Source organism: Pararge aegeria, chromosome 18 (assembly GCF_905163445.1).
Source record: "Pararge aegeria chromosome 18, ilParAegt1.1, whole genome shotgun sequence".
Lineage (NCBI taxonomy): Eukaryota > Metazoa > Arthropoda > Insecta > Lepidoptera > Nymphalidae > Pararge > Pararge aegeria.
In genome coordinates, this window is record NC_053197.1 from 4088917 (window position 1) to 4104663 (window position 15747).

Genomic DNA, 15747 nt, shown 5'->3' on the forward strand with positions numbered 1-15747 from the left:
AGCAAATTAATTAATCATACAAAAGTAATAAATAAACAAGTATAAATATAGTAAAATCTCTAAATAGAGATTTTCAAAAAACTTTGCAATGCACAATATTTTTTTTAAAACTGCTTTAAACTGTGTCAAAAGTTTACTTTGGACCTTTTTTTTTATTATACTACCAGTTAGCCCTTGACTGGAATCTCACCTGGTGGTACGGGATGATGCAGTCTAAGCTGGTAGCGGGCTATGGTAGTCATACCCCTTATCGGTTTCCACGCGACATCGCACCGGAACGCTAAATCGCTTAGCGGCACATCTTCATCAGTAGGGTGGTAACTAGCCACGGCCAAAGCCTCCCACTACCCAAAAGCCTCTAAAGAAGTTAAAAAAGCTGATAAAAATCCTCGACAAACTCTGTTGGCGACTGAGATGTCCTTTTTTTTCACTCTCTCTGTAAACAATACTTGTCCGCGAGAGTCTGTTCCACAGAAATAGAACCGCGTTTGCTGTCCTTTCTGTCTTATCCATACTATTATTATAAATACAAACTGCTCTGTGTTTGTATGTTACGTATACTCTCTACAACTGAAGCAATCTTGACAAAATTTGTAATAGAAGTAGCTACAATTGTGAAGACAGCATACTTTTATCTCGTCAAATAAAAATATTCCGGTGATAGGGTACATTTTATCGCGCTTATAATTATGCTTTTCCATCTTCAGTTTGCGAGCTATGTCTGTCTACATCGGATCTGGAAAACGTTTGTGTATCTGGGTGTTTATATAAACACCCAGATACACAAATGTTTCAATATTCAAATTAAAATTTAATAATGTTTCATTTATGTAAAACTATCACAGGTACTTATGAAGCGTTCATACATATATAATGTTACCATTAATGTTAGGAGATGATGATAACTAACTAAACTAACTAACTTTAAACTGAAGCCAAGAGCGTTCCAATCGCGCCCTGGTCTAAGAAGAGCCCACAATAATCTTAGCCGGAGTAAAGTACCTACTGTTATTTATTTATTTTTACAATGTTGCATCGATCATATAGTACTTGGCCTTTGGACAATCTAATCGAAATTGATCTTACCCCCTATTATCAACGCGTGTAGACTATAAAGGTTTTTAACATATCCGCATTGGTATCTATAGTACGGTATAAAAAAATAAAAAATGTTTCCTTATCAAATTGTTGAGTGCTAAAACGCTAAATTGATAACAGGGCAATGGCATGTCTATCTTTATTTATAAATACGAATGTGTACTGTTTGTAATTTTAGAACTCTCAATTCAAAAAGTGGAGTTTCATACAATAAGAGCTAGAACTTTGGTAAACATTGCAAATAGTGGACTACCTGAGAATATCGCGCAAGTTATTTTTGTAGTTATAATGACTAAGAAACCGTGAGGTATTTTGCATCTTTCGAGTCCATAGCCAAACACCGACACAATGTTATGAACATGTGCATATTTCTTCTTCTTTAATTATCAGCACATTTGTTAAATTGCTTATCAATTGCACCATGAAAAGGAGATAAGGCCGAAGTTCACCACACCGGCATAGAGCGGATTGGTGGACTCCACACAACTTAGACAACATTATGAAGAACTCTGAAGCGGTGATAGGTACCTATCAGTCTGGAGATTGTCTGACTTTGACTTTACTTTCGGGGGACCGAGTTCTAATCCCAGCTCCTCTCACTTTTCTATGTTATGTGCGTTTTAATCAATTAATATATCACTTGTTAGGAAACCTGCATACCTGAGAGTCAAATATTACTCATTATTTATTTCAAAGTATGAAACGAAGGGCGAGTCCTTTTGGCGCAGGTTTTATACCTAGCCGAAGGTCTTCTTTTTACCTGATATGATTATATTAGAACAAATATATTTCATTTTAATCATTAGTAAGTAAATTTTTTCATTACTAGTGATAGGGATTACTAATTTTAATATTAAGACTAAAATTACTACCATGCTAAAATTACTCATAAACTAAAATTACTTTTAGAATAATTACTCCCATACTTAAATTGTTTTCAGAATAAACTTACTCGTAATTTTAGATTATGGTGTTTTTCCAAACGATCAATCTACAGCATTTTTGCGTCGATTACCAGACATTGGTATTTTCAAGAGCGCGCGAATACAACAAATCCTATACGTTCCTTATTTACCCACTCTCCGACATCTTCTTCAAGGCGATGCCATAACTCAAATTTGGGAGATTTGCGATTGCCAGCTATTTCCCACTGCTCTTTTAAGGTCATCGGTCTTTACCTACAACTAAACACCCACTCCAGAACACGACTGCATGTATTGTATTAACCGGTAAGAATAATTCTTCATATTGCTAGTCATTGTGATCGATGGGCGATAAAAAGTAGAATACTATGACATTACATTATAATTAAACCGGTATATTAATACGATTATGATGACGTTAAGCCCCACCACGCCCGTATTGTTATCGGTCGTTGTTTGGTCTAAGCGAAACCTTATCAGTGGGGTAAGTACCTACTTGGTCGTATTAGCAAGGCATCTTTTTGCAGTGGAGTTTCTTATCGTGCATTCGGAATGGGGGCAACTCAAGGAAAGTGAAACGAGCGAGCAAACAGAAACGACATAGTGGCTTGTTGCCATGCAACAAAACTGCTTGTTTATGGTACTGCCTCGTTGATCTAGTGGTTAGCATGTTAAACTATGATATCGAGGGATAATGAGATCTTAGGTTCGATTCTCTGGGCAGGACGTTAAACCATTTCCGGAAGGGTTCAGTATAAGTAGAAGTTTTTGTGGCAGAGCTCGACCGAGGAAGTTATAATAAGCTTGGCAATAAAATAATTATTGCCAAGCTTATTTTTGCCTCCGATCAGCATCTCTGCAATTCTGTGTTCCGGCCGCCGGTATAATTACAGGCACATAAAGCTTAACGCCTACATATCAGGTATATGGACACAATGCGGCAAGTTGCAGGACGTGTTCCGTGCATACGGTGCAACACAGAATCTTAAACATACAGAAACCGTACACGACTAATATTGAAGCATAAAAAACCACTCCACTTTAGACTGGTTTCACGAACAAACGGTTAGTCACTTCATACCATTTAACATTTGACAGCAATTATTTACCTCTAATGTTCTAAGATAGGAAAGCGGTGATAGCCCAGTGGGTAGGAGTTCGACTTCACTTTCGGGAGGCCGAGTCGGAATCCCAGCAAGCAAATATAACTTTTCTGAGTTATGCGCGTTTTTAGTAATTAAAATATCACTTGCTTTAACAGTGAAGGAAAACAAAGTGAGGAAACCCGAATGATGCATGCCTGAGAGTTCTCCATAGAGTTCTCAAAAGCGTGTGGAGTCCACCAATCCGCACTGGACCAGTGCCCGTGGTGGACTACGGCCTAAGCCCATTGGGGGGGACCTATATTCTGTAGTGGGCCGCAAATGGGTTTATATGATGATGATAAAATATATACCAGCCCGGTTATTATAACTTCTGCTATTACTAATATTCGTTCAGGCTTTACCGCATAGGAACATCGCGGAGGGACACAAGTCTTATCTCTCTCTCTCTCCTGAAAGAGTACGCGTAAGCTCAGAAGTGGGACAGAGGATGAGGATAAATCTCTCACCTCTCGTGAACCCATGAACAATATGCCCATAACAAATGAGACTATATATATACCTACCAAGGTCACGCCTCTACATTGTACGGTGGTCATTGACTGCTAGCGAAAGTGTAGGAAGGTCATTTGGGTACACTGACTCGATAAAAATATTGAAGGCGTGCCAGTAAAATGAACTCGTATAGATTGGCGTAGGTTGACTCAGTGCGAATGCGGAACGGGATGATTGTCATTATAACAGTAACAACAAACAGTAACAACAACAATAACTATAAACATTAAAAAAGTCTACTGCTGGTCACAAGGCAGTAAATTTAAAATCATCGTCCATCCACAGCTTGATATATAAATTAAAAAATTAAACCCAAAAAAGTTATCAAAAAAGTGTACACTGTTCTACTCGGAGGGCGGGAAAAAATATTATTCGCAATTTTTTTTGTGGCGGCCATCTTGGATTTGAAATTGCCATAGTTCACCTTAAAAAACCTATTATAATATCAAGGATTAAATGTATGAAAAAGCTTGGGTATGAACTGCTCTTACTTCATGGCTAAACATTAACTCGACTGTAAGATGGTGATAACAAAAAAAACCGTGGCTAAGTTTTTTTTGGGCACTTCTTAAACCAGGGAGCGTTTGGAACCCTAGGAGGGTTCCAAACGCTCCCTGGTTTAGTTTTAAGTTAACGAATGCAGTTATCACCATCACCTAACATTAGTGTTAACATTTTCAATGTATCAACGCTTCATAAGTGCCTGTGCCTAAGTATATAAATAAAACATTTTTGAATTTGGATTATGGCCATCGTCACCGTCGTCATCGTAAGGATAATGTGAATAAGAATTAATACTGCGATACTAACGTAACCCAGTTTTGTTTCTACCGGCGATATAACAAAATTTTAGAACCCTGAAAATATTACTTACACATTTGTTAAAAGTTATGAAAAATAACAAGCGTGTGTGTTTTCGGCGCTCTCTATAAAACTCCTTTAAATCTTCACCGATTCGAGATAATCGATATAAATACCACAAACCTTGAGTATGTGTCTTCTTGTGAACTCACAGGCATGCAGGTTTCCTCACGGTTTTTTCCTTCACCGTTGAAGAACGTGATATTTTAATTACTTAAAACGCACATAACTTAGAAAAGTTAGACGTGCGTGCTGGGATTCGAACTCGGCCGCCCGAAAGTGAAGTCGAGCTCCTACCCACTGCGCTATCACCGCTTCTCTCTCGAAAACATTTGTGTTAAATTTTGTTAACATTAATAATCTATGTTCGTTGGCTTTTGTCTACTTGGCTCCAATCAAACTTGATGGAGATTTAATTCATATCTTCGGAAAGAATGATTGAAACAAAATTAAATTACAAGAATATTTGAGGACGTCCGAATGTCTGACTGTATGGATCTCTCACGACCGTAAAAATTTCGAAGAAACGTATCGAAGTTTTTTTTTAAAAAAAAAAAAGCTTCATATTCGCAGCTGCCATTTAAAATCTCTGGGATCGTTGCAACAATTGGATGTCGTTTAATTTCAATTAATACAAAACTAAAAAAAAAAAATTTAGTCTTTAGCGTGTCTCTTATGAAAATGGGTTCGTTTACAATGCTTGCGAGCTATTGTGTTGCTTTACGTCGAGAATGGTAAATGAATTAGTAAATAATAATATATTATAAATATTTAAAAAAAACCAGATGACTCGCTCCAGCGCCCGCATGCGGTGAAAAGTTTAAGGTACTTTTTGTGAGTGAAAAATGAGATTATGAGGCGTGGACTTTTGGATTTTCTAAACTTTATAATATGTTTTTATCCTACTGAAAGCTAGTTTCATTATATAGTATTGAAGCTTGTTTAACGCAAAAAATTATTAACATTTTAGTTGGTATTTAATATTTAATCGAATTCGCCGAAATCGGTTCTTCTATTAATTGACAAAATTTTCTATCTTGCACTTAGATGGCAAATGAAATTGACAAGTCATTTTTGTTCTTTCGTAAAACGCGTAAACACAGCATGCACATGTATCATGAAACGTAACAAATCTCTAATATTCAAGAACATAATGAACTATATAATATGTATTTACTTGTAAATAGCTCGCAAAAAAAACTGCGTACGTAAGTCTGATGGACTGCAAAAATTACTAAACACATAGTTAACTAACGAAGGTTAACTCATGGTCAAGGTAAATGTACCCGGATGTTACAGTGTCATCGCGAATTAGTGCTATATCGATATTCTTTACGTAATATACATAATATGATGAGTTATGTTATAAAAGATTAGTTTGATTTTTCTTTATTTTTCATTGTAAGTGCGTTTTAGGGTTCCTTTTTTAAACTGGTAGAGAAAGGTTAAGAATAAGAAATATGAAAAATTTGCAATTCAATAATGTTTTTCGAAGCTTTTTATAATTAGAATATTAGATAAGATAATTTATGTTTTTTTGCCCTTTTTGTTTCTTTCGAGTTAATTAATAATAACGTTAAATAATTTTACTATTACATTAATAACATTTTTTTGTTTTTTTTTGGTGGATTAATCACATTTACGCTAAAGCTTTTGAATAGTTATATAAATATAAATAAATATAGTACGCCAAACTCGCATCGCCATCTAGCCCCAAAGTAAGATTGTGTTATGGGTGCTAAGATGACTGATAAATAATTTTTTTTATGAATAATATACATTTAAAATACAGTAGGTATAAGTGTATGGGTACACTGAAAAACATTCCTGTTCATCACTCAAACATTTTCAGTTGTGGGAATCGAACCCACGGCCTTAGACTCAGAAAGCAGGGTCGCTCTCCACTGCGCCAATCGGCCGTCAAAATGAAGACCACGTGTGTCTACACTTGCACCGGACACTTTTTAATTGGAAATCCATGTGTGTTAACAACAGTTTCTCCATCTCAGTTCTTTCTCAGTTAGTGCTTTTTCAAATCAATTATATGGAAATGATAATAATTTCAGGTGGTGAATACAGGATACAACACAATACTCAGAAGTGTATGTACACTAAATGTGTTTTATTTAAACTTACGTCACGTGCACGTTAGCGTATCATTTTGTATGGAGGACTCAAACGTCAAAATTTTACAACTCTTTACAAATTCGACAGATTAACTTAACTCTAAAGTCGAGTTTAAGTTAAACAAGTGGCGCTGTTTGGACATTACCTTAGTACTTGTGTAAAGACTTTATACGCATGTGGCCTGAGTAACAATAAACAAAAGCAGTTAGTGAGAGTGTATTCCCATTATAAACATACGCCTGCGCGCGTGATTAGCATTGTTAGGTAGTGGGCAGCTCTGTTCTAGAAAAAAAGGAAAGTCAAATACAATTAGGCGTATTTTAACAGGATCCGGATTGAAAATTCATTAAAAGAATTTATATAGATTTATAACAACTTATAAAATGTCATGTCTGACAGTTCCGGCAAGGAAATTAGTTCCTCTTTTAACATTAGACTGTATTATGAATAATTAAAAATATATGACCATTCTGCACTACTCTATTATATATATCTCCTTCATTTAAATGTCAGAAATTTCATACTCTTCCGTCCGCGCAATTTTCGTAAAAAGGGTACAAAGTATTTGCTTCGTTTATTAATTAATAGATTATTCATAAAAATATTCATCAGTTTTCTCAGTACCTATAACACAAGCTACGCCTATTTTGGGGCTTGTTGGCGATTTCTGTACTGTCGTAATATTTTTTTTTTTATTCTAAAGTAATCAACTGAATTTCTTGCCGGCTCTTCTCGGTAGAATCTGCCTTCCGAACCGGGTGGTAGAGTCACTAAACGTTTCAAAAGTGCTTATAAACTAGGCCTACTAAAAATAAATGAATTTTGAATTTTAAAGGCCGCTGTATCGTTCTCAGAAGCAAGTAAATAATAATTAGGTCGTGATTTCAATTTATTTTTGTTGTTCCAAAGGACGCATTACGTAATCGTTTAGATAGAATTGTTTTCAAGGGAGCCTCAATCATCGGAACTAGGTAGGTATTTATATTGCTCGGTGGACCCAATAGCTGCGGTCACCGATTCATTAATTGATGATTAAATTCTTCTAGGCTAGGTCAATAACTTTGGCTCTTTTGAACAATTGTTTGTTACTACATACCTACCTACTTGTCATCTGAAGAGCATTGACTCTACATTTTTCTTATACAAACAGTTTATTGAATTTTTATTTGGATTTGGCACTCATTACGATTCACTTTTTCAGCGGGCACTTTTAGGTTTTCGTTAGAAATTTTTGCTTTTACAATCCATGAAAAATACAATGAACTATATCGAAAAGAGTATATTTTACCCAATACACCTCTTGATTATAAAACACCCAAATACTTATATAGAATAACATATACCATCAAATACCGTGATAAACGACTAAGACACCGGGAGATATCATGTGTATCGATAATGTAGTCGTATTTATATCAAAATACCCACCAACTTAATGTCATGAACATTGGTTATTAATAAAATATAATTTTATTCTGTTCTTGAAAACTATCTTTTAACTAATTAATAATTATTTATAAAATCCTAATCAATTTAATAAAATATCTGGCAAATATGAATTCATAGTTATCAAAAGTTTGGTTATTTACCCACTCTATAAAATTACAGAAACAATCCATTAGTTTGCTAAGTGACCCATAAATGTAGCTCAAAAATAATTTTTATAAATCTTACAGTACTTGAGAAATAATCGGTTTTTTTGTCATAGATTTTAGATATATTTTTAAAGAAGTGTATTGAATCCCAGTGGCGGAACTAAGCTCTATATACCTCGTTTACGAGAGAGTAGGTCAATACCTGAACAAAGATGGTTGTAAGACTCTGTTAATACATTAACTGCCAAATAAAAAACCTCGAGGCCGGCATCACAATTTTTTTTCTTTTAAGCCGAAATATGTATTTTTAATCCAGACTAACTATCTAGACTAATTATAAATGCAAAACTGTGTCTTTGTTTGTCCTTTCTTCACGACTAAACTAAGCAAAAAAAAAAACTTAATTTTCGGCATCGAGTTAGTTAGTTAGTTTTCATCCCAGGAAACTAAACTGTTTCCACCGGTTTGTAATAAACGCGGAAGAACGCATGCAGCAGCTAGTGAAAGAATAGTGTAATTTTTTAATCATTTTATTTTATTTATTGCTTATTCAAATATGGTCACAGTATTTCCTGTCAGCTAGAGACCGTGTTGTCTTTATTTCCGTGTTATTTTACCCCAAGCTTATTCAATATACAACGTGTAGCCGAATTACGAAATAATGTTGAAGGACGCATCTGGTAAAAAAGTAAAATCAAAAGAAAAATTTATTTTTCTATACAAACGCATTCATAACATTCTATGCTTTACTTATGAGAATCCTATTGAATCTTATAGTGGCAGGAGTCACATGATTTTAATTTTGCATGTGATGTTAGTGGCTGTACTATTTGATTTCTGTCAGTAAATAAAAATAATAAAATAAATAAATATACTACGACAATACACACATTGCCATGTATGTTATGGATACTAAGATGACTGATGAATATATTTTTTTCATGAATAATATACATAAATACCAATAATATACAGTTAAACATCCAAACACTAAAAAAGCCTTAATTTTTATCGCACAAACATTTTCTAGTTGTAGGAATCGAACCCACGGCCTCGAACTTAGAAACCAAGGTCCAGAAACTATGGCAAGTTTCACAGATAAATCTCAGAGACAGTACATAAGCTACCTCTTACGCCTGTGAAGTATTATGTCGTATATTATGCTAAATGCGTTGTAATAAAATTACAATCGCAAAAATATTACACTCAATTACGTGTCAGGATAAACTTCAAAAATCGTATCATAGGTACTTGTACTTTAGTCTCAATAAAATAATGCATTTTATCGTCCCGATAACAGTTGTGCGTGTGTTTAACAGAAAGAGGCCAATTTGGATTAGCAATTATTTATGTGAGATAACTGATAAGTGTTAACTCATACTCTTACTGATAACTTATACTTTATATCTATTCCTTATCACAGGTGACAAGGTCTGATTGTGACTACTCAAGATAATAATTGCAATACAAAGAAATGTGATTTTAGCGAGCTCATGTTGTTTTATCAAAGGCCTGATAAAACACGGTCAATTGAATTTTGAACTTCTTATTTTATCTATAGTTACATACGTAGGTAGGTAGGTGCGTACTTGCTAAGATAACAAAAGATAGCAGTAACCTTCTAAATAAGGTGACATAGAAACTTATAGTAAGCCGAGAACAAATTATTCAATCAAATTTTTTTTTTTTTTTGGTTTTTTTTTTTTGTAAGATTTGTTTATAAGAAGTTTGATTGGCAAATGTCTGCGCCATCTCAGAACCATCATGACATATTTTTAGGGGGTAATTTAAAGGCGATTTGTCAAACGTAACTTATGAAAAAAGTACTAAGTAATATTATAAATGCGACAGTGTCTATTTATTTAGTGGTTTGTTTTTTTACAAACGATAGTAAAATATTAAATCAATGGTTTCTTTAAACTATATTCGGCCCATCTACTGCACCGATCTTGATCAAATTTAGCACATTATATATAGCTTGCATCCTGGAAAATGTATTTTAACAGTCTCGCGGGATTGTTAATTATATAATTTTATTTATATATTTTATTTATCTATATATTTGTATAATTTTAAATATTATTTATTGCACCACCTACCTCTTTTCTATGTTTTTTCCTTTTACGCCATTGGTTGCCTGGAAGAAATCGCTATGTAGCGATAAGGCCACCAAATTGTACTCTCTTGATATGTATTTATAACTCTGTAACTACTTTTTTTCTTTGATGTACAATAAAAGTGTATTCATTCATTCATTCATAATTTAAACCTGACTTGTAAGATTTTATATTGTTATATGGGAAAACATACAATTCCCGTCGCTTTTTTTGTTTGTAGCTAGAGCGTGGCGTAACGCATTTTCATTACTACTGAAGATGCGAATGACAACCGCTTCTGAAGCGTCAAGGTCATCCGCAAATGATTAGAGCTTTATTCGATTTTTCAATTACCTAATGAAAAACACGTTGGCTGTTCTTAGGCCATTTAGGCGTTTTGTAACACAATCTAAGTAAGGAGTTACTTAATTGAAAACTCATGCAAATTCTGGCTTAGAAAGTTTTGAACTTTGCACCTACTGCCAAATAAAATAGTTTCTTGATTACGCACGATATCCGATTTAGTATTTATTATTCGGTGACATTGGGAACCTTGTGTCAATTATTTAATGAGGTGCCGAACGTTAGTAGGTACGCAAAAAAAAACAAAACAATTTACTAACATATCGTACCTACGTACCTATAATACTTTTCGACGAAAATAAGACTGGCACAAACCACTTTTATCTTTGACGCATGTCTGTTTTGGAATATCCTTAAAACTAAGTAATAGTTTCATTGTTCATAGGAATATCCTTCTGTCTGTGTTTGCTAACTTAAAAAGCCAGGGTAACTTTAAAATAGGAACTAAGTATAGTGCAATTATTTTGTGAGATACACAATCTTGAAATTTGTTGTGAATTTTTTGTTACAAGTGAAGCAACGGTTGGTTAGGACTCTACCACCAGTTCCGAATCTGAAGACAGATTTTACAAAGAAACTGCTGCTTACGTTAAGCAGAACTGATTTCTTTCAAGCATCTTACAATCAATAAGTTAAACTCTCGTGTAAATTTTATATGAGATATTCCTATGCACTGTATGTGCCTACGAGTAAATGAAGATACCAAAGATAGTCTAAAAGTCGTCACAATTTTAGATAGGGTCATAGGTAACATCTACCTATAATAAATTCAGTGATAAACATTGTAAAGACAACGTCTTAGCTTAGCAATTATTCATTGTAAAGTCAACATCTCCTGAGTTTGCTGCAGTGTAAAAGCGAAACGTGCGTAGAGAGTACATTTTGAAATATCTGTTTGGTCTGAAGTATAGAGATTGAAGAAATTATAAATTTTACTTGATTTTCACGGATAATAACAAATTGAACTTATGTTCATTGTATATCATGGAATTCCACAAAGTAACGCTTGTTAAATTAAAAAAACTAAAATACTCAGTAATGTCTACATATTTAGACATTAATGTCTACATATTTATTTTATTTATTTTATTTTTTATCCTAAATTTTATAAATAACGATGAAATATATACCATCTATAAGTTTTGGTTAGAGGTAACTATGAACTTTATTTTCTATACAGAAAATCTTACTGAATTGTGTAAAACTCAATTGTGTATCCATTTAGTCAGAAATATGGTCAAGAATCTTTACTAATTTTCTAAATGCGAAAGTTTTGTTTGCATGTTTGCTCTAACTTCACGTCCTAACTAGGCAACAAATGAACTTGATTTTTAGCATGGAGTAAGTTAAAAGGACAGAGTAACACACAATGTTTACATTATAAACCCGCAACAAGAACGTGGGCAACTAGAAACATATAATTTTTTCGCTATAAAGATCTCCATAGATTATTAATAGCTTAAGTTCTTTAAACCTTATTTATCAGCATTTATCTGAAGATGAAGAGTTTGTTTGTTTATTTATATACCTAACCTACCTACCTACCTACCTATGACCTTAGGAACTACTGGTTGATTTGAAAACTCATCTATCGAGGAGGCTACTCATTACGCTAAGACCAATAGGAGTATAAAGATTTTTTTTTCATTTTGAGAGTTTCCGCTACGTTTCGTAAACGGTTTCGATAAAACCGTGTATGACAAAGTTGCTCCCAGTTAAAAGGTCTAAAAAAAAGTCCGCGACTGCATTTGTTGACTTATACGTGGACGAAGTCGCGTGCGACCGCTGGTGTGATACAATTTTCTTACGTAGGTTGATAATGCCAGCTAATGAACCAGTTAGTTACGACTAGGTACTACTTTATGACAACTCGTTGCTGTGAAGGACCAACCTACTTAAGAAATTGCAAACAAGTCTCTATTGATGATATGTTTAAGTGCTTGTAATTTGCAAGTCATTAACTGATCTAGTTCTAATATTTATTTTTTTAAGAATATTAAGCTTAATTTGCAATACTCCGCGAAAAGCAGGAGAATCTGTATGGAGTAATTTATGATTTCTTTAATCTTTATACTCCACACCAAACAGATCTTCCATCCTTACGAGATATTGACTTCACAATGAACATTTCTGTCACATTTCTTCAATTCCTTATGTATTTATATGTCTGATTTATTATTTTTATTTATCTTTTGCCAGAGTGAAACGCACCTACCTACTACTATTGTTTAGAGAGTACATTGCAGTAGATCTGTTTCGTTAGGAATATAAAGATTGGTTAAATCAAAAATTACACCATACAGATTCAAACAGAGTATTTTAGTATAGCAAACATGTTTATCATGGAATTCCGCAAAGTAACGGCTACCTATACCTAATCTACTTAGTTCTTGTAATAATGAATTTCAAAAGTAAGTAAAGGTTAAAGGAGTAAGGAAATTACTTCATAATTCTTTAGGTTACATATATATTACGTAGAAGTTCATATGTGTATTTATGTAGTATAAAGTACCTACTTTACGTAACAAGGTGTGTTTAATAAAAAATAGAGGGGTCCCAGTCTAGTTTACACCACGGGAAATAGAGGGAAGCTGCAATCGAATGAGGAGTGGAATAAACTACAGATACATTTATACAAGATGAATTACATACCTACTTTAGCTATTTACCCGTGCCCTATATTGGGCCGGTAATAGGTTGATATGATGATGACGATGACATATTCAGATTTATTTTGATCTATGTATTTTATAAGTCCCTTTTCTTCAATTATTTGAGCTGTAATTTCTTCAAACATCAAAATAAATGAGCGTTTTTTTTTTCTATAAAAAAAACTACTTATTCAAATTGGTATGAATTCAATAGAAAGTGGGTACGCATCACTTTATTTTACTACGATTTACAACATAAATTAACTAAAATAATAAAATATTTAAAATAATTATAAAATTAATTTATTTTATGATATTTCATTTGGTTCCTTACGTTTAACCATTTATTTGCTTATGCAAATACCTATCTATTATACCTACTTATAACCTTGTTTGTATATTCTACAATTATTTGATATATACCTAAATTAAGCATCAAATATTTCAAAAACCATTATATCTAAATTAATCTTACTTCTATTTGAGATATGATATATTATATTATATTTTCCTTTTCCTTTTTCATTAACTCACCACAGCTACATGATCCTGAAAACCCGCGGAATACTTCCAAACGCGATCCAAAAACCTCATTTTTGGTACTTCCACTTCGCCAAGGGGCGATTTGATGATGAACTCCTCATTTTTCCTCGACGCAACACTTGTGGAAAACTTCCTTAGAGATTTCAACTCCCTGATTTGACGTAAACACAGATTTCGCGCCATGCTCGGAAAATCGCGCGCGTTCTCTAGCGATACACGAAAATAACTGAACGGCCGCCCGTAGGTATGATCATCGATGTGGCGAAACCGCGGAAGCGTTCCGCAAACTGATACAATGCTGCAAATTAGCAGTCAATATCGCGGTTCATTTCGCGCGATTTTTAGAGTTCTGAAGTGGAATTGTGTAAAAAAAACCCAGCTTTTTGTTGTGAAAGTATGATATATATATATGTAGGTACTATACGTATAGTACATATATTTTTTACTACAACTACGTAGTTGAGTTGTCGCAATTTCAAATAAATTCTTAAATTTGTAAAAGTATATATTTTTTATTTTTATTTGTTTTAAATTAAAATGTAATAAACAGTTATTATTTTATGGATCCAATTTGTAATGCTTTTTTTCAGTATGCTATATCTGATTCCCGATTTATGCAAAAAGCTTGTAAAAAATTTAGAACGTGTAAATACCAAATTTTATCGATGTACCTAACATAAAAAATGACGGGCATTCTTGTGAACTTTCATATATTAATTAGGTATTCTTTAAAAACTAGCTTTTGCCTACGTTCTTCGCTTTCGTTTATAACGATTTTTTACAAATCCCGTCCGGACCATTCGTTTTCATGAGATTAAAGTAGCATGTTACCCTTCGTTTTTTCAACGAACTCTATAAAAAAATTAAGTCAATTGGTTAGAGAGTGAAGTAAGGACAAAGAAACAAACAAACGCGTCACGATTTCGCATTTATATTAGTACGGATTATAATCAATATTAAAAATCTATATAGCCGTCTTCCAAATCGGACTATGAAATGCTAAAAAGATTTTTCAAATCCGACTGTTGTAGTAGAGATAAAAAAAACCTCTTCAGCCTTATTATTACCTAGTACCTACCTATAAATTTGAAATTATAACCATTTCTCTAATTCGACTGTTATGTTATGTATAATGATTTTTTTAAAATGCGTCAAGTCTTCGTTTCGCCGAAACCCTAATGCTTAAAGACGAGTGTGTCCTGCCTGTAATGACATATGGAGCGGAGACATGGACACTGACATTCGACCTGATCCATAAATTTAATGTTGCTATTGAGCGAGCTATATTGGGGGTCTCTCTTTGGGATAGAATTTGCAACAACGAAATCCGTAGAAGAACCAAGGTCACCGACATAGATCAAAGGATAAGCAAGTTGAAGTGGCAGTGGGCGGGTCATGTCTGTCGTAGGACCGATGGCCGTTGGGCAGACGTGTTCTGGAGTGGAGACCGCGAATCGGTAAGCGCAGTGTGGGACGACCTCCTGCGCACTAGACAGATGACCTCAAAATGGTGGCTGGAAGCGGCTGGATGAGAAAAGCGGAAGACAGTGTGTGGTGGCGCTCTCTTGGAAAGGCAGTGGACGCTTGTGGGCTGTTAATGAATTAACTATTCATTAACAGCTTTTGATGGATGGTGTGATACAATCTTTACAATTATATCTACTTGTAGAGTAATAAACACGCTATGCGTGTTAACCTCACCCTTGCCCGGGGTTTTTGGGTAGATATTGATTTTGTTTACTGGGTCAGTGAAATAATGTCTACGGCAGCTTCACGACAGTCAATGCTGTGTCATTATTATTAAATTACAAGTTTGCCCGCTAGCATTATAC

At 34.0% G+C, this 15747-nt stretch overlaps 1 protein-coding gene across 1 annotated transcript in view; it reads right to left on the bottom strand.

The window, feature by feature from the left end:
* LOC120631659 (4-coumarate--CoA ligase 2-like) overlaps positions 1-14172 on the bottom strand; it is a 28430-nt gene extending 14258 nt beyond the window's left edge. The window contains exon 1 of the mRNA XM_039901325.1: positions 13907-14172. Within this exon, the coding sequence (XP_039757259.1) occupies positions 13907-14098 (192 nt within the window). The 5' untranslated portion in view covers positions 14099-14172. The remainder of the gene's footprint in view (positions 1-13906) is intronic.
* Between the last annotated feature and the right edge of the window lie 1575 nt (positions 14173-15747).